The sequence below is a fragment of the Neolamprologus brichardi genome, chromosome 12 (assembly GCF_056152115.1).
Source record: "Neolamprologus brichardi isolate AB-2024 chromosome 12, ASM5615211v1, whole genome shotgun sequence".
Taxonomy (NCBI): domain Eukaryota; kingdom Metazoa; phylum Chordata; class Actinopteri; order Cichliformes; family Cichlidae; genus Neolamprologus; species Neolamprologus brichardi.
Genome location: NC_142115.1, coordinates 25,456,031 through 25,475,485, shown reverse-complemented (window position 1 = coordinate 25,475,485; position 19,455 = coordinate 25,456,031). Strand labels below are relative to the sequence as shown.

General features: G+C 39.7%; 1 protein-coding gene across 2 annotated transcripts in view; it reads left to right on the top strand.

Annotated features, from left to right (window-relative positions):
- Positions 1 to 19,217, top strand: part of efna5b (ephrin-A5b) — a 97,945-nt gene extending 78,728 nt beyond the window's left edge. Inside the window, exons 2-5 of one of the 2 annotated variants that reach the window (XM_006789827.3) lie at positions 180 to 472; positions 13,315 to 13,380; positions 13,741 to 13,821; positions 15,352 to 19,217. In XM_006789827.3, the coding sequence (XP_006789890.1) occupies positions 180 to 472; positions 13,315 to 13,380; positions 13,741 to 13,821; positions 15,352 to 15,476 (565 nt within the window). In that variant the 3' untranslated portion in view covers positions 15,477 to 19,217. The remainder of the gene's footprint in view (positions 1 to 179; positions 473 to 13,314; positions 13,381 to 13,740; positions 13,822 to 15,351) is intronic. The other variant, XM_006789828.3, reaches the window with a different exon arrangement.
- The last annotated feature ends 238 nt before the right edge of the window (positions 19,218 to 19,455 follow it).

Genomic DNA, 19,455 nt, shown 5'->3' with positions numbered 1-19,455 from the left:
CCCACTCAGATTTATTGACGCTAGAGGATGAGAGTGTTGGTGCATGCAAATTTTCACCAAATACTGAAAGAGTGCTGCGAGATGTAGCGTGTTCACATAAATCATTCAAAACTAGGTTTGCATTGAAAATAATTTTGAAGGTTAACCGTTTTCTGCCTCCTTCTTTTTTTTCCAACCAGGTTCCACCGTGGGGATTACCACATCGATGTGTGCATAAACGACTACCTTGACGTCTACTGTCCTCACTATGAAGACACAGTGCCTGAGGAACGGACAGAGCGCTACGTCCTCTACATGGTCAACTATGATGGCTATAGCACGTGTGACCACACCTCCAAAGGCTTTAAACGCTGGGAATGCAACAGGCCGCACTCTCCGAACGGGCCACTTAAGTTTTCAGAGAAGTTCCAGCTCTTCACTCCCTTCTCCTTGGGCTTTGAGTTCAGACCGGGCAGAGAATACTATTACATCTGTGAGTACCTGCTCTGAATGAGTATATGCTGTGCATTACATCTACAATACACTGTAGAAGAAACAGCAGTGAAATAACAAGAAATGGCACTACTAATACAAGATTTAGGCTGTTTTACATATTAACGTCGCATTAATATTAATACTGTGCTGTCGTGTGTTACTTCCAAAAGCTGTTATTTTCAAAAAACAAAAAAAACAACCCCCAAAAAAATACGAATCCAAAAAAATGTAATTCAACAGGAATAACATATCTGGAAGGCCCTTTCCTGACCCACTGTTTATCTACTACTACAACAGCACGAGAGAGCCGCTATTTCCCAACTATGTTTTCTCAATTTTGCTGCAGAGCTTTGAGGGTGGCATTACAGTGATCCGAGTAGATGCTTTCATGCTCTGCTTTCAGCAAAGCTTTTCACACTGCTCTCGTCAACCACAGAAAACTCTTCCCTAAAATGGCAATGGAATTCATAGGGGAGTTAAATTGAGACAGTCTGAAAGTTATAGCTCTCTTCTCCTGCTTCACAATACTGTATCTTTCAAAAAGGAGTGCCCTGCTCTCTGTATTATATTATTCTTCTGTGTAGCTTGTGTTAGATGTTAAGTTGTCTGCTTCTTGGCATAAGAACTGAGCCTAACTGACTTCATCTGAAGTTGAGGCCCCTGGGAAATGAGCTTTTATCAAAGTAAGGTAATAGGGGAACTGAATGGCACGAGTCCTTCCTCTACAGTAATATATGCACATGGACAGAACATGAGTTATATACTTGTGTAGTCACTTTTCTTGGTTAAAGAAAGGTTAAAAAAAGAGGTTTCTGTAATTGTCAGCCTGCGGCTTAAATGGAGCTCAGCGCAGCTGTCACAATCCCATGTCCTTTTGTTTTCATCTCCCATAGATGACTCAGGAGCACAGCTGAACTCTACCTATACGCCGCGATCTGTTTTCTAAATTGGCAGGCTTTTATGAAGCAGTTAACCCGACAGCTAACCGGCACTTGTGTGCTTTATTCCTTTCACGTGTTTCCTCTTAGGGACTGGAGTAAAAAGAAAAGAAGAAAGGGAGGGAGGGGGGGAAAAACAACATAACTGTATCTCACTAATGTTTGCTATTGTTTTCGTGCTAAATAGGTGCTGTCAATCTCAAGCTTGTCTATGAAATAATCTTTCCCCGAAGCCTTTCAACAATCAGGTTTTTGGCCATTTATCTGTTAAAAGTAACCAGATTTTCCTTTTCTTTTATAGCCAGTTCACACTGACACTCATTCTAAATCAGGAGGGGGGGTGTCTCCAGACTTGGGAGAGTTGATAGGGGTTAGTGTAGGGTTATAAAATTCATCCACTCCCTCAAGTCTCTTTTTGCAATTTTTTTTCCCATTTCTGTTGAGAGATGCTTGTCCTAAGGGCTGGATTAAATTACACTGCGACCGACAGGGCTTCCATGGAACACATCCATTCTGCTATAGTACGCCATATTTTGTTTAGTGGCCCACGGCTTCATTGGCTATTGAATGATTTCAGCGTATATACTCACTGGCTAGTGTGGCGGATATTAAAGTCATCTACCATGAAGTCATCTGACATGTGATTTCCCACTGTCATTGTGTCCAGCCTGAATGTCCACAGGAAGCAGGGGAGATGGCCGCTAATGGATTGGACAGTCTCTTTAGGAGACGGGATGTAAAGCTGAAGAAGGGATATGGAGAGAGGGAGAGCTAGTCACATTTTTACATCTTTACAATTCATCTGTGGCAGCTTCTGTCGTCATCATCATCATCATCATCAGTGTGATCACTGAATCTTCTTAATACCCCAGCGCAACAAAAATATGCATTCTTTTCAGATATTCAATTGTAGTAAAAAAATACAAATTTCTAAAAAGTGGCAAAATTAAATCGTAACAGTATAACTTAATCGCTGCAATGTTCCCAGGGATTGCATTTTTACCTTAACATACAGTTTTTCCCTTTCTAATACTGAATAAAATACTAAATGCTGCAGAAACTGGAAGTCTCTTTTCTTGTTTGCACATCAGCACCAGGGCATCAGCTGCAATATTTTACAGGCACCTTGAAGTGAAGTCAGCTTTTCAGGCAGATTTCCCTCATGTGCTGTATGCTTGCAAGCCTAGTCTTTATTCAAAAACACTGAACTTTGTCCAGATGCTGGCCGGGTTTTGCCTGCCGTGTGTTTTACAGATAATCCTCTAACTCCATTCAAACGTATGGAGAAATTTTTTATTTTCACTTTAACACTCTGTGTCTAATATTTGGCAAAGTGACACAAATAAGCAATAAAAATAAGCAGTTTTTCTTAGCTTCAATTCCCTGTGTTACAAACATACCTATCAGCTTATTGGCTGTTTAGACTAATGTGTTTACAAAACCTTTTTTGCAATATAAACAGGAAGAAACACATCCATCCTCCTTAAACCAATCTTGCTTGCAGATGGAGTGTTTGCTCACATTTCGGGAACTACATTGCAAAAATATCCAGTGAATGTGCACTTAAATCTAATAAATAAACCTGGTTTTCTTGGGTTTGTTGTGTTTTAAGTAAACACCTGAAAACATGCATATTTTCAACCATCTTTCCTTCTCACCTTTTCATGAATGGGAATCTTTGAGCACATTCAGCGTGCCTGCCATTTTCACATGAAATCACAAATACTCTTGTATGGTGTGCAGATAAATTCTAGCGCTAGTATGGATATAACATAACATTTCAGTTTTACAGCTGTTGTTTATTATCATTTATTAATCTCAGTTAGGGCTTACTAGGTGGCGCTAAACCCTAGAATGGAAAAATTGTGTTAGTGGACCATGAGCCTGACAAGATGGCATTATTTCTGTAGCAAAGATTGAGTTGGCCAAGAAAGTTGGAGTTTTAATAACGTTTAGTGCAGCATTTTCTCTTGGTTTCATTCTTCCAGTGTGTTACTAAGCCTTCTGCAGGAATATTTTCAGTGTTACAGTTGCAGCACTTTGTCAATGTCTAATGCCATCATTCTTATTTAATGAAGTGAATACACGGTTTAGCTCTTTTTAATGATAACGATGATATTACGTCCTATAGTTTCTGAGATGTGAATGCTTATTCAGCTATGAAACAATCTTGCTGATATTTAACTTGACTGTTATTATGACAGGATTTAGCCAACAACCTTGTGACAATATCCAGTCTCATTATTGTTGCTAATGATGAAAAAGAAAGAAAAAGACTGCTGTCAAATTCTGTGCAACTGCTAGTAAACACTAATTAAACTCTGGCTCGTGCTGCATCTTGTTAGGAACACCTAAGTACTGGCTGTGCCAAAATTTTGTGATTTATTTGAAGCATGAAAAAGTTGATTCATGTGGGATTCATGTGGAACGTGAACACGCAGTACATCTGGCTTTTTTAGCTAGTTGTTAGTTATCACACTATGGGGAACATTGTTTTGTTTTTTTTTTAATTAAACTGTGCCAAACAAAACATCCAAAACTCAAACATGATTTCACTCATTTACTTATATATTTATTCAAATAAATATATATATTTATTCAAATAAATATATATATTTTCCATTTAAAGTGAAAAAACCTGTTATTCTCCATAGTTAGACTGTGTAAATGTATAGCGTGGCATAGCCAACAGAGAAAATCTTAGGCATCATTACCCACTGAAGCTGGCTATGCTGCATAACCGCTCTCAACTGAAATGTCAGTGTGTCCCAAGGCAAAGGTCACTATCCATGACCACACAAGCTGAAGTAAGCAATACTGTGAAAGGGCTCATGTACTTGAGACGTAATAGTTTATCATGCATCCTAGATTTAAAAAAAAAAATCCGTTCACAATCAACATTCCTCAGATTTGTTCTCATTTTGAGTAAGCACTGTCTGTCTCCATACACAACAGAGGCCTTATATGTAAACGGTGCTGACATACAGTATCAGAATATTAATCCTTTCCTTTCTCTATTAACTTTCTGTAGCCAAATGACCGGAGGGACTAGGGGATGAAAAATTTGCCCTCAGCGACGTGATTGATTTGCTATCTTGTTTGTAGATGAAAATTAAGATGTCAAATCCTATTCCTGCAGAGAAAACGCCCCTTAATAGTGTTTTCGCCCTGTGAGTTTGATGCAGGTCGAAGGTTGATTTGTTGCATCTCTGATAAAATTAGAGAGAGGAGACAGGGCTCTGCTGTCATCTGCTTCGAGAACAGAAAGCGCTTAATCAACGCTAGCAGGACGGAGGAAATTCACTAAAATAGAGGTCATAATTCTTCATTTTAGTTTGCGTCATCCTGTTTTTCTCCATTTGAGGCAGTTAATTAAAGATGTAAGAAAACAAGAGTTGGTCAGGAGCCTTATCTTAGTGTACAAGTCAACGCAAAACAGAGTTAACAAAGTAAATAATGTTGAACACATTCAGATGCAGGATGGGGGATTATCTCAATGTTGGTCACATAAGCAGTTCAGCAAAATGCAGTATTCTGCAAGTGTCTGCCTCCGTGAATGACAGCTGGGATAAGCCTGGACAGCGGGAGCCCTTCTTGGGTCACAGTTCACAGAGCAGTCTTGGTTTAAGTGGAACCCATCTCGCTGAATGCTGATGCAAGCACAATTTTCTAATATGGACACAATCTACAATCGTGTATCAGAGTGATTTTAATCAAAAAGGGCAGATATCCAATATCGGCGGCACCTCACCGCAAGCAACGAGCGAGCAGAGTTATGATGTTTATTAGGCAAGATTTGTGAGAAAAAGGACACTGCTTGGAGTAACATCGCAGTGGCAGACTGGTGGTTAAAAAGACATTTTCTTGCCGTTTGACTTGCTTGCCTTCGTAGACGGGAACTGCTTCTCACAGAACGCACAATCAATAATATCTTTGTGTCTTATCTTGTGGTTATTACAGAAACGAACAGTCCTTCGGAAAGTCTGTGCATGATATCAAATGAACACTTTATTTAATGCGTTATCAAAACCCAGACTGCGGTGGCGATTATATCCATGCTGTATTACAAAATGAAAAACATTTAGCAAAGTTTCAATCAGTCTCCAGATGCCCGTAGGTCAAAATGCAAAATGCTAATGCAACACAAAGCCAAGACTGATCATAAATAGCGAGCTTAAAAAAAACAAGAGAAAACATTTGATATTTATAAGGCTTTTTTACAAAATCTCATAAGACATATTTCAGCTTTTCTGGACTGCTACATGCACACGAAGCTTTAACAGATCCTTCAAGACGTGGACTGTAGCTGTCTCGCGATTGACCATAAATCCCGTGATGCGCCATGATCCTTCAAGCCACTCTGGAGAGGAGAAAGAAGCAGAGACAGAGCAGGAAATGGCAGCCACAGAAAAATGGCATTAATGGCAAAAATGAAATAAAGGCGGGGATGGCGTATGTGCTCTGTGTTTTTCCGGCGCTATGGAAGAGTTGCTAATAATGATAAAGAGTCAACTCTGTTCCATTTGTGGTACAAGGAGGTTTCCTGCATATGGACGGCATCATCCATTCAAATGAAAAATCAGGGCTGTCATTGGCACTCAGAAATAATCTGACAACATGGAGTAACACGGCACTTGCACAAATGTATACACACTCATCCACATTTTGCATAAATAAACATGGACAGATACACATAACAGGCACCCGGATCCACACTGTCTGGAATGCATTATTATAATCCTGATAGATGGATATACATTCCACCACTATCTCCCCTGGTTACTATATCATTTATTGTCTCTCTTTTTATATCTAATCCTCTCCTTTGGGTTTAATACAGTACTCCCCACTATAGACACAGACATATAAACGTGGACATGGGAAGGTGTGCTGTCACTAAGCTGTGTGCATTTCAGCCTGTTAGAAGCATAATAGAGTCATATGTTATTAGTTTGAAGCCAGGGCCTTCCACCGAGGGTCTTGTTATAATACCTGCTCAAGTAAAAACTCAGTGGGACTGCATGTTTAACAAACTTTACGTAAGAACAGGAGGCAAATCATCTTTCAATAACCTCAGTGAAAAAAAAAAATTAAAAAAAGCCACAAATCACACAACATTTGTCCTATAATCCTTTAAATCTTAATAACAGAGCCACGATTTCCACAATGACCACCAGCACATTTATTAGAAGTCCCAGATTTACAAAGAAGACAGAAGTCGACGGCTTTTCTGCAGGAGTCAGTTCAGATTCAGGGATTTTTTTTGGGGGGGTGGGGGGAGCTTGTACTTAGCAGCTGCCAATGGCACTGCTTTTTTAATTAAGTGTCCTCCCTGTGCCACTTTGGCACTAGATAAGCTCAGTGTTTTTGCCTCCCAGAATGCATGCCAAAGATACAAATGCATAGGTTTGATTATTTGATCTAAGTGGTAAATACATATTTTGAGTATTCAAAAACTAAATTACTACTAATAAGAGACTGTGGAATGATTTGCTCTCCAAAAACATGGTTAATAGTAAAGGGACTGGTTCTTATATGGCACTTTTGCACTCTACTTGAGCACAGGGAGCATTTTATCGAACATGCCTCATTCACACCAGAATTTCCCCCCCACTACACCCTAAGCCTTTTGTACCCAATATTCACACTTTGAATAGAGCAAATAGGGTTCAGTGTCTTACCCAAGATATTTCTTTCAAAGAACGAATTTTAACATTCAACCTGGAGCAGCCAGGAATTGAACAACCAACATTCCAATAAGTAGATTACCCGCTTTACCTCCTGAGCTACAGTCACCCCGAAAACATACATAAATAAATGTTTTTTCTATCTTCTTGTCTACAGTATTTCATGACTGAAGTCCTTCTGGGTGTTCTTGGTGCCTTATGAAGATACAAATTTCTCAAATATGTTACCTATCTCTATCTGTATATCAAACACATTGGTAAATGTGTCAATTCAATGTGCTGGGTTCTATGGGAAAAAGAATGCCAGGCAGAGCTGAGCTGTTTTGGATTACTATCTCAAAATCTTAACTCAGTCAAAAAAATATTTTGAAATACCCAATTTAAATTTTTGACAGAATAATGACACATTTTGACTTACTGATGGCTTCTTTTTTTGTTTTGTTTTTTCCCAGTCGTGGAAACAAGCCTGCACATGTTTTGGATGAGATCCAATAACGCAAAAATAAACTGGTTTTGGTCATGACAGGCTCACTGGAACTTCAGGCATCCATTTTTTAAAAATAAATTGAAAACAGTCAATCAGTTAGCTAGCCTGTTGGCCAGACTTGGTTAATAATAGACCATGAGTGAACTCATAGCATACTTGTTGACAGCCCAGAGAAAGCAAGGCGAGATAGAAAAGTCTCTAATCAAGTTATCCGAGTTTGACCGCCCCTAAAGTAGTCATCACAACGCCTGCCAGAAAACAGAGTGGCTGTGAAAAGCCAAGAGATCAGTGGAAAAATAGGGCAGGCGAGGGCTGTGAATCAAAGTGCACACGGCTCCTCTCAACCTATTATGATTCATGCACCTTACAGCCATCTTCAGGAACTGATTATGATTCACAATCCCAAAGTCAAGGACATTCTATCCCTGGCCATTAAACCATTAACAGATATAGTACTGTGCAAAAGTTTTGCTAAAAGCAAATTGGGTTTGCTTAACTCCCACTAAGGCTGCCTCCCTTGCTTCTGTTTCCTCACGTAATCCTAGACTGAAATGATAATGTTGAGCTGAGGGCTCTTTATCGCCACGGTATCTACTGCAGGACTCGTTGCTCAGGATAGTTTTTAACTGCGTGATGTATAAAAACCTAAACATCTATAACCATTGTGTAGCACAGTACAGTAGTAATCTGCAAGCGACTGTGTTTAATTGGTTAATTCTTGTATATTTTTGTCCTTTATTCTTCCTTTCTTACAGTGCACACATTACTGTACAGTCGCGCACACACACACACAGAGCCTCACAATTTTGCTCGTTTATTCAGTGGGTGGGTACTTGGGCCATAACAATAATATTATGATTCTACGTGAGACACTAAGTGCAGTAATGAACCATTATTATGCACAGACTTATTATTCTGTAACTGCCTTAAAACGCCGAACTCCACCATAGATTAATAAATCATCCATTTTATTGTAATTTGAGTGCAAAGACATGAATCGGTTGATGAAATTGAAGGGTTTTCAGACTTTCAATCACTCGCTTTTCATTTTCAAGATGACAAGAGTAATTTGTAAGAGCGTCATTATGTGGTCTTCCACAAAATTATGATGCTGGATGCACTTTGACAAGGAAATAATTGTATCCTTACACAAGTGCTCTGACATTCAGTAGTATGAGGAAAGTGTTGCACTGTATAATTAGGCGTTATTGATTGCATCTAACTTCCCCTTCTCAACTTATATTTCTCTCAGTGTTTTCCTCATGGCTTGTGACTTTGCCCCAATTGCACAAGTGGCAAAAGGAATGACTTTGGTGCACTTTTGCCAACGATTGAAATATACAAGGAAGGAGCAAAAGGCCAGCTATCACCAGGGGGAGAGGTTTATGTTCCCTCTGATGCATGAATCCAAACCCTCCTCTTTTACTGCTCCTCAGCTCCCTCATTCCCTCCCATTGTGCGTTCGCTGTAGTAGCATCTGGTTAATGGGCCTCTTCAGTCGATAGTCTCTTCCATCTTCTTACACACACATACAGATTCTGTGTAAAAAGGCAAACACACATACACATTCACATTTTTTTTCAAAGCCTGTAAATAGATACATTTTTGTCCTTTTAAGTGTGCTGCTTTATAAGATGTGGGAGAATAATTTCTGAGGAACATTTAGCCATTATGTGTATGTCAGTGCATATGGACACTTTACTGAACATGTGTTTCATACAGTCAAGTGTGCGCTGTTGTTTGCAACGAAGAGATTATTATTATGAACAATGAAACAGTTCATATTTCTTATTAGAGGGGTCATGCAAGCATTCTCTCTAAAAATGAATAAATAAATAAAGCAAGTCTCTTGAATTAAAAGTTTTCTTTTGTTTATTTAGTCCAACATTGTTCTTTTTTCAGTGAAAGCTAATAAATGCCACAAGTAATTTCTGGTCTCGGAATAGCAGATTCCTGGGAAGGAGGCTGTATAAAAGAAACATATAGATGCTGGCATATAGTTTTTAGAAAGTAAAGCTTTTCGTTTCTCACCGCTTCTTGTTCCCTGTACACAAGTTTATGTAAATTCAGAATCCTGAACTTTTGGACATACACTCTAAGCTTGTATGGGGTAATTCACATGGGTAATCCTACTAAATGAAAGACAAAGCCAACGGGCTGTTTTTCTCCGAGCTTGAAGAATTAGCTAACGAGGAATGCTCGGAGCTGGACACAACATTACAGACTTTCCAGTTTAACCCCTCCCATCTAACAAATAAGCAGTGATCTAAGGAATGGAGCGCCATTATTAAAACCAGCTGGAGACTTGACACAGGCTACAGGCACGCTAACATCATGCTATTCATGTTACACGTTCACATGATCCTGTACAAGTCTGTGCAAGGTTTGACTTTTGTAACTGAAACCGAAGGAATGCCTTTCTGCGTAACGCTGTTCTATAAAATGCTGACAGTTTGTTGTGACAGTATGATTAGCTTTGGTGGACATCTGGGCTAAGTATGTTCAGTGGATTTTTGTGTGCGTGTGTGGAATTGACCACTACAAACACAGCAAACTCAAACATACGGGTGAAAAGAGGAAACTTTTTCATTAGAAATTAGTTAAAGACTGCCCGACTGCATTAGGCTTTGTGGTTGTGCTGATACTGGCAAACACCCAAATGTTTAAAATGTTCAGTGGTTATGAGAAAAGCTCAGATGACACAGATTTGATGTTTACAAAATGACAAACAAAACTCACCCTGCAGTGTTCCCCCTCCCCCCCATTTCACCTGCTAGATGATGGATAACCCATATGCTATGTCAATTTTAGCTTCTGTATTTAGACATCTTTGCTTTTAGCTTTCTTTCAAGATATTTATTGGTTATTCGTCATGTCTGGAATGTAATCTTCCAGTGAAAGACATAGGAAATGTGTTTTGTAGATAAAATTTCAGTTACAATAAAGCTTGGCTTGGGCTGTGATTGAAACAATACTGCTCCTAAGCTGCACTGAGCCCACCTGTTTGTTCTTCTGTAATTGGATTCTGCTTCATTCCATTTGCCTTAATGCTGATGCATAATGCAGTGTACTGAGGGAACCGGCCATTACCAGCTAGGGGACAGGGCACGGAGGAGTAACCCGACCTCCCTCTCACCAATCCCATCTTGGGACATCTAGGGCCTCTGTCCTTCAAAGCAGCCACTTGCTTAGGCTGGATGGATTGATAGTTGGATTGTGGGCCTGAAGGGAGCCAGAATAGCAGGTGTTGATGTTACAGCCTACAAGAACAATAAGCTGGCCCTCAGCAGCTTGTTAATCTAAAATAAGCAGGCACTGGTGTGGACAGTTTGTGCCCAGGTGGCAGAATCCTCATCAAATAGCGAGCATTACGAGCTGCTACTGAAAAGAGAATGCAAAGCCAAAGCTCAGTCTTTACGATGTAGACAAAAATGTACATTTACATTCAGTGCACCCATGATCGGTGCACTCATTTAATCAACTCTTGAAATAATCTAGATGGTCATATTCTATATTCATAATATTAGTCAAGATAACATAAAAAAAAAACCTACTTTAATTACTCATGCATTATTTCTATTGCGTAAGAGGCAGATATCATGTTCTAGCCAAGTCAATGAACATCCCAACAGCATGACAGAGATGCCCACATGCTCTTTGCTGTTTTCATCAGGGCCATACTTCTCTCATGATCAGCTGCCTTTGTTAAGTGGCTAGTGTCGATGGCTGTGACTGAACTCTGCCCACAACAGTGATGAAGATAAAACATCTGAAGATGGTGTGCGGCTGTTTGGGCGCATATGCGCGCACACTGAGAATGAGAGGATAAAGAAGTGCAGCAATAAGAAGAGTGACATAAATTGCGTGGGCGCTGGTGTGTGTATGTGACTGAGTGGGTGAGCGACGTCGGCCAAGGTTCATTAGCGTTCATCGGCTGCCTCCACACCGAAATAATAAGGTCCTCTCTTTCTCTTTCTCTCTCTTCCCTCTTCCCTTCTGCATCTGCTGAATATGAACTGAGCTGTGAAAAATAGTGTCTGATCTCAGGTCACCTCTCCTGTACAGTGATATATGACGGAGATGCGGGTAACAGTTGATGAAGTGACAACATTAAATTGGTAACGCTGAGGTTAAGAATCAAAAGGGAGCGAGAAATCCTGATGAGCTGCACAGAAGGCGGATGAGTATGCGGCGTGTTTTTGATAAGAAAACTGTCGTCGGGATTTTAGGGTGACTCGGGAGACGAGAGCGTGCAAATGCAAGAAAAGAACGGGTCAGATGAGATGGAAAGTCATTAGAAATAATTCTCTTAATGAAAACATTTCCCGGCTTCAGGGACGGCTCACGGCTTTATATCCACCACCTTCAGAAAAAATGGATGCTAGCGCATTCATTGGAGCAATGTGTACAGAGACGGGTTTTTTTTTTTTTAATGAAAAATATTCTTCAGATACGGCGGTTTAAAGAATAATAATAAAAAAAAAAGTTGTTTAAGAGGATATGCAGAAGAGGCAGTGATAGTGCTTGGAAAGGGGGAAAAGGAGGAAAGCGATTTTGAAATTGAATCCTGGCTTCACTGCATCAGACTGATCCACAGAAAACATAAAATAATGCGAAAAGACACCTTAGTGGACAATATGGTCTCACTGGAGCTGAAGGGGAATAATAGAAAGAAGAACTAGTAAATAGCATGAATGTATCACAATAGTGGCAAAAGCCGACTCTTCTTTTTTCTGCACTGACCCCAGACAATAAAATTTATTGCTAAATTACTACATGTTATCTTACCATGATGGATGCAGGCAGTACTCACCCACTAGACTTCAGCTGACATGTGTTTGACCCCTATCCTCGTCTACAAGAGACAGCACCTGGTGCCTCAACACAACGCCATTAGTGGTCAACCACACACACACACACGTTTGCACACGCTCCCTTTGAGATATTTTTAGGGGATGTGATACAACCACCATGGTAGCTAATGCTGAGAGATTCACACCCCGTGGACTTGACAGGAAGGGATCCATTTCCTGACAGGAACCGCAAACCATCCACACATGTAGCACATACTGTACATCCTCGCTGTGTGAACTTTGCGCTCCTGAAAGAGGATTGATGTGTTTCTATAGGAATACATATAAATGTGTACATTTAAAGTATCTGCATGAGAGTCTTTAACCAGGTTAAATGGTGGGAATTATGTTGATCCCACATTGAGCTAGTGCCAGTTTTTGAATCTCAAAATTGTACAATTAAACTGCGAGCAAAGCACTCCACTTTCCCTAGGGTGATTTCTTCAGCACATCTGTAAATACTTTCCAGCTGTAATCCCACAAGAACCGCAGCTAATGCCATAAAATCCACTTACGAGTCAAAACGAACTATTAAGATTTGTGTTTTTCTTAATAAATTACCTCACTTCTAGTTGTTGTCTACGGGAAAATAAATATATTCATAACACAATCATTAATGGATGGCAAGGTGTTGCGGTGGTTAGTGCTGGAAATTGCATTTCCCCTCCCGTGTCTGCAGGGGTTCTCTCCAACTTTCTCCCACAGTCTAAAGACATGCATGGGGTTAGGTTAATTGGTGATTCTAAATTGGCTGCGGGTGTGAGTGTGAATAGATAAAATACACAGTTGCATTGTTTGTTCATTGTTTACTGTATATATCTGATGCTATATAGTATTGAAAGCACCATCTTTTTACCTGTGTCTATTTTCTCCAGCCTCCACTGTTGCTGAAAATGGGAAAAAAACCTGCTTGAAGCTCAAAGTTTTCGTCCGACCAGCAAGTAAGTGCAACACAAGGCTGTGTAACCGAGCTTCTTGAAGTAGCCGGTTGGAGTGAAAATCAAAGCACTTTATGTCCACTTGTCTGGTTACCTCACTACCTTGAGCTCACTGTTGAACGTAGCTCTTTCACTTATCACAGCACTGCTTGATTTGCTAAAAAATAAATAAATTTGAAAACATGAAAATGATGATAGACATTCACGTCAAATAAAATAATCTGAATATCTGAATGTTGCCATGAGCTTTGTTGCTTGAGATGTTTATTTTGAGGGCTTGGGGGGGTTGGGGGCTACAAATGTCACTAACCTATTTGGCACATACCTCTAATGATTTCTCATTCTCCCTATTTTCTGTTATAGACAGCTGTGTGAAAACTATAGGTGTACATGACCGCGTTTTTGATGTAAACGACAAAGTAGACAATACATTAGAACCACGAGGTTAGTATGGCTTCCTGCTTTTTTGATTCACTTCTGTATGAGTTCCAGCTATCTGTATATGTGTACCTTTTTCTGTGCCTCTTTCTTTTATGATGCTGATCTGCCCTTGCCTATCTGTCTGTACAATGCTTCTTTTAAGCTGCTTTTTCTCCAGAATATCAAAGTGGTGTCACGTTACCGCTGCTGCATACATGATGTAAAATGCTGCTCATGTAATATTCCCAGCTGCATGTTGTGGTCAATGCCACAACATGCAATCTTTATGCTTACTAACATTTTTCTGCCTGTATTTTAACTTAGAACGTCAGTATTAAAAACCATTAAATAAAATGAATGCAGTAGGCACAGCCACACAGTAGCTATACATTTGGCAAATTTTAATCTTTTTCTTTACTCTTGACTGACTTGCTGTTGGCTCTGTAGCACAGCATTGATTATTTTCTGTGCTCAGAACGCACAGCAGTTTTATGTCTTCATATATCAGCCTAACCCAGTCTCTGAACTGAAACACTCCACATCACCCACATGCTGTTGTCTCATTCCCAGCACCAGCTCACCGCAAGGTCTGAAATAACAAAAAGACTACCGCACTGTCTACATTTTTTTATTTATATATAGATATATACAGTGATATGATCATTGATCACAAAAAATGGATTCTGTCATTTGAAAATGAGATCTGCTGCATTCTGAAATGTCTTCACCGTGAAGATAAGATATTATGATACCTAAATGGGACACAAATACACAAGTCCAGGCAGAGCAATGCTACATCCTAGGGCATGTTTGATACCCATCTGCTTCTCCCCCCTTTGCCCGTCTTAAAACCCTGCCTGCATCCTCAATGGCTGGCTCTCATCTTGCAAGCTTCTTTTGGCTCATTTCCCTGTTATGCCTTCCAAAGGAGAAACATGAAAACATTAATTCGTCATCTGTTGTCGCCCTGTCTCTGCCCAATTTCTACCACACACACACACAGACACACAAACACAACTTTGTATAGTTATGTAACTGTCCAGTCCTCTGTTCTGTCTATCTGTCCTTTGCTGTGCATGGTTCAGCTCCTTTCCCATGGTGCGGTGGGCACATGGCTGCTCACAGATACTGATGCCACTGCCAGAAAAACACAGGGGGCAGCTCACCTGGGAGATGAATTCAAAAATGTTTCTGACATTGAGAGTAGAAACATTATATAGCAACTGAAGTTCATATGGCAACTCAGACTTTATGGCACAAACCCAAACATCTATGCTTTTCACTAACTGGTGAAAAGTATTATTGGTAAATAAGAAATATTCTCACACTACAAATGTGAATGCACTGCCCAGGACACACACAAAAAAGTCACAGACTCTTGATATTTTCTTGGACCACCTGATGATTGTGACTTTTTTCTGGCCTGGGAGTGTATTTGAGAATATGTTCACTGAATAAGCTTTTGTGTGTATGATGCACTGTTAAGAGAAATCTGCATGTACCATAGAATTCACTTCTATTTCTTCTTCTTCTTCCTTTCTTTAAATCTTTTAGACGATACCAGCCATGAACCGGCTGAGCCTTCACGAAGTGAAACAAATGATGTGCCACGCCTCCAGAAAACAAGTCCGCTTCTGGCTTCGATGCTGATCTGCTTAGCAGCACTCTCCACTTTATAGCGCCTCCCTCTGTCCCGGAGGTCATTTACACCTAGCGTGGCCTGAACCTGCCCAAGGCTGCAGGGTAGGGGGTGGGATTTGGGTGGATTGCATTTGCTTGTTTGGGCATAAAAGCAGGCTTCTCAAGGAACCCTCTATTTTTTTCAGAAAAAAAAAATATTTAAGTGGTCTTTCTCCGTCTGTGAGTGAAAAAAACAAAAGTTGATGTTAGAAGCGGGAGAAACAGTTCCCCCCCTTAAACCTTCAACTAAGATGCCAAATCCTGTTTGACACATAGTGATTCTTACTTTCCCGTGACTTTTGACATCCCTTTACATTATGTTTCTGTCATGGCAACGCTGTTTAGACATACACATCTACACACACTTTACATAACACACAACATTACAGCGCCGCAGAGTCAAATACAAAAAATATTCACATCAGCATTAAGCAGGAGTAGAGTTGTTATACAGTAGCCAGTTTTACATAGTAGGACAGTGAAGATGCTAGGTCTTAGAAATGACTGTACATACGCAAACAAATAATCCTGAGACCTCTCAAGGAGCCTTTCAGAGTATATTTTGATTGTTCTGTTGGGTCATTAAAAGAAAAAAAAAAAAAAGATTTTTCCATCTTCGTTCGTCTAGAGTTATTTTCAATTAAGTAAGAAAAGCTTAGAGTTAAAGACGTAAGAAAAGAAGTGTGAAGTTTCAAGCAGAAGCAAGACGATAAACCTGAGCACTGAAAATTAAATGCCTGGTATGCACCTTAGCCCAACAGGTCTTCAGACTATGTTGGTTCAAAGACGGTCTGAAGATTATTTCTCATTCAATCTCCGATTTCCCTTGAAAATAGAGTGTTTGTATATTTTGGATAAGCTACTTAAAAGGTTTAGCAAATCTTTGAGTTAATAAAGATAAAAACCATTAAAGTCTGCTCAACAAAGCATTGCTCTGGCTAACAAAGCAACTAAATTGAAACTTTCTCACCAGACATTTTTTTGTTTCGGCGGATATCAGGATCAAAAATCAATACCTTCTTAAAGTTGATCACACAATTTCACAGCAGCGGTCACAGTCATTTTATACAATGTTTACTGAGCTAGGCAGCAATTTGTTCTCTCTATTCAGTTTGAGAATTAGTCAATATTAACACTCCCATAAAACATTTGCATCCACAGCCCCCCCACTGCCCCCCCGCCCCTCTATTGACTGTTAAAAGAATTGTTTGAAAATGATTTGCAGCTTTATTTTTTACATCTCTATAATAATACAGATTCTAAAGCTGTAGGACTTTTGTACTGTGTGACATCAAGCTAAATAAGAAATATGAAAGAAATCGTGGGAAACTGTTTGAAAAGACATTTCCATTATTAGTGCCATACTTTTCCTTGGATCCCTGTCCCGTAAGTGTAACCACAGCCTTCACTCATACAGTAGATTTACGTAAAAGTGAGATGTTTTTTAGAGCCAGCTCGTTGCATTAGCTAATGCATAGCTTGTGTTTGCCGTGTGAATAACAACAACAAAATCCATTAAATTCTAGGCGACGCACCGCTTTATTTAGTCTGGCCAGGTTTGTGTTAGCACTTAAATTTAAAGGAATTTGCTGTGACATAATGATATTCAGCTTCCTTCAACTCCCGCAGATGCACATGGTGAGTTAGCATAAAAACCTTTTATGTCTTTTTTCCCTTTTTCTTTTCAGATTGACTTATTTCTTAGTTTTAAAAGAAGTCTGAACACACAGAAAACGTGCGGCTTGACTTCCCTTCAGAGCCGGGTTCTTGCACGAGAAACAGGGCACCAATTGGTCTTGAAATATGGATTCAGAAATGTAGAAAAATAGCAAGAAAAGGAGCACAGGAGCAATTGCATGTCCACCTTCAGCTTCTTGTGTTACTGGCTTAAGTGACTCTTTAATGAGGTTCAAAATGACAGGCATGTGGACCCCATGTTGTGGCAAGGGGAGTTATTTCTGGTATTAAAAATAGATGCTGGAAGGCCTGGGGGGTCTCGGGGGGAGGTAGATTTCCGCCGTGGGGGGTTTTAAAGCACCAATGACCTTGCAGTTTGAGAGAATTGGTGAGTGAAGGAGACAGAAAGAATTAAAGTGAGAGAAACACACACACACACACAGATGGAAAGACATGAGAAGTAGCTGAAGGTAGTGTGACTAGAGTGCCTAAAAAGTAAAAAATAAAAATCCAAACAAAGTGACAAAAAATAAAAGAATCCATTCAACACTACTGGAACAAACACCTTCTCTGACAAACGTACGTTCAGTAACATTCAGTCTCAAAGGCACATGGTAATGGTTTTGCTTTGTGGCTGCCTTTTTCTGTCTTTATTACTAGAAAGACTGCCTTTGCCTTTTGCCATTAGTTTTTTGGGGGGATTTTGGTAACAATGCTATTACAGTGGAATAGCAGCTCGGCTGTGAGGGGTGACAGGCGACATGCCATTTAATGAGGTACTAATTTTCAGGATAACACCACAGGGAATGAGCAATGCATATGATTCGAAATGGATGCTTGCGAGCAGATTAACAATAGACTTTTATCAGAAACCAGCTTCAATTGTACTCTTATTAATTACTTAATTACCAATGGTATTTGTCATTATTGCTATCATTGTCATGATTTATTCTGTACACACCTTAACCTGGGAAATGAGGATCAACTTATATACTGGATACTGTGTATCCTGAGGTAGTCAACCATAAAACATGTAGTGTTAGGTTAGTATCCGTTTTGTACCTTTCTGGAGGACAAAAGAAAAAAATGAGATACATCATTGTTAAATCTGTATAATTATTATTGTTATGATGATGATGATGATTATGACTATTATTATTAGGAAAAGTTCTTGATGTAAATAGTGTTTGATATTAAAGTATTAATTTGGTTCTTATGTCTTTTCTAAAAAACAAACAAACAAACAAATACCATATTATCTCGGGGTTTTGCGGAGTGTGTACTGTCTTCAAACGATGCATTGTGTGTTTTGATACTCAATGCCTAATGAAACTTTGAGCTAATACACAGTGGAAACCTGTGGGCGCTGAACACGTATCGGTGAACAGCAGGCTGGACTTTAGCCAACAGGAGGCTCATCTCTTACATGTTTCAAACCAGTCACCAACCACCACGTCTTCATGTAAGGATCCTGCCTTGATAAGAAACATTTGGGACTTAATGGGTGGCCTATTTGTATTTTTTTTTGCCTTCAGTGTTTGAAAGCATGTTGGTCAGCTCAAAAATCAGCCATAACTGGACTGTTGGCTTTTTAAAAAGAAGGATCTCACCAGTTTCATTATGTGGCATGCGCATGAACTTGATGACATGTTTAAAAAAAAATCATTTGGAAAAAAAAAAAGTTTTCTTCTGCTGTTATTTTCTTTTCCTTTAGGATGTATTAGATTTTCATGTTCATGTTGTGCGATTTCTTTTTTGGTTTTTTTGCATCCCCATTTGAGTGCTGTCATTAAACTGTGTAGTTACACAAATGTACATAACAAATATCATTTTTGTGAGGTTACAGTGGGGTCAGTCATTTTGTAGTTCAAAAGCAACTTTAAGTTTTTTTTTTAATAAGAATGACTCTCTGTATCCATCTACTGAAGTCATCCCATGTAGCTGCACTCTGTCTTCTCTGACTAGTCATTCACTTTCTGCTCTCCCAAGAGGAGGTGTTTGGGAGTGTATACATCGGTGTGGATGTTTTTCAGTAAAAAAAAAAAAAAAGAAAAGAAAGAAAAGGAAAAAAAAAATGTGTGTGACCTGTAAGTTTGGTGTGTGCATGTCTCATTTGCTGTTGCTGCAGTGAATGGGAAGCGGCAACCCTCTTTGGCAGCAAAGAGTGTTTCCCATGCCTTAGCCCTTCAGCCTCTGCCCTGGCAGCCCGGTCTGTGTACAAGACGCTTTCTGCCATTGTGCTTTTACACGGAACAGCTGCTGGCGTCGAAGAGACTACGACGGGGCCCTTCACTTTCTCTC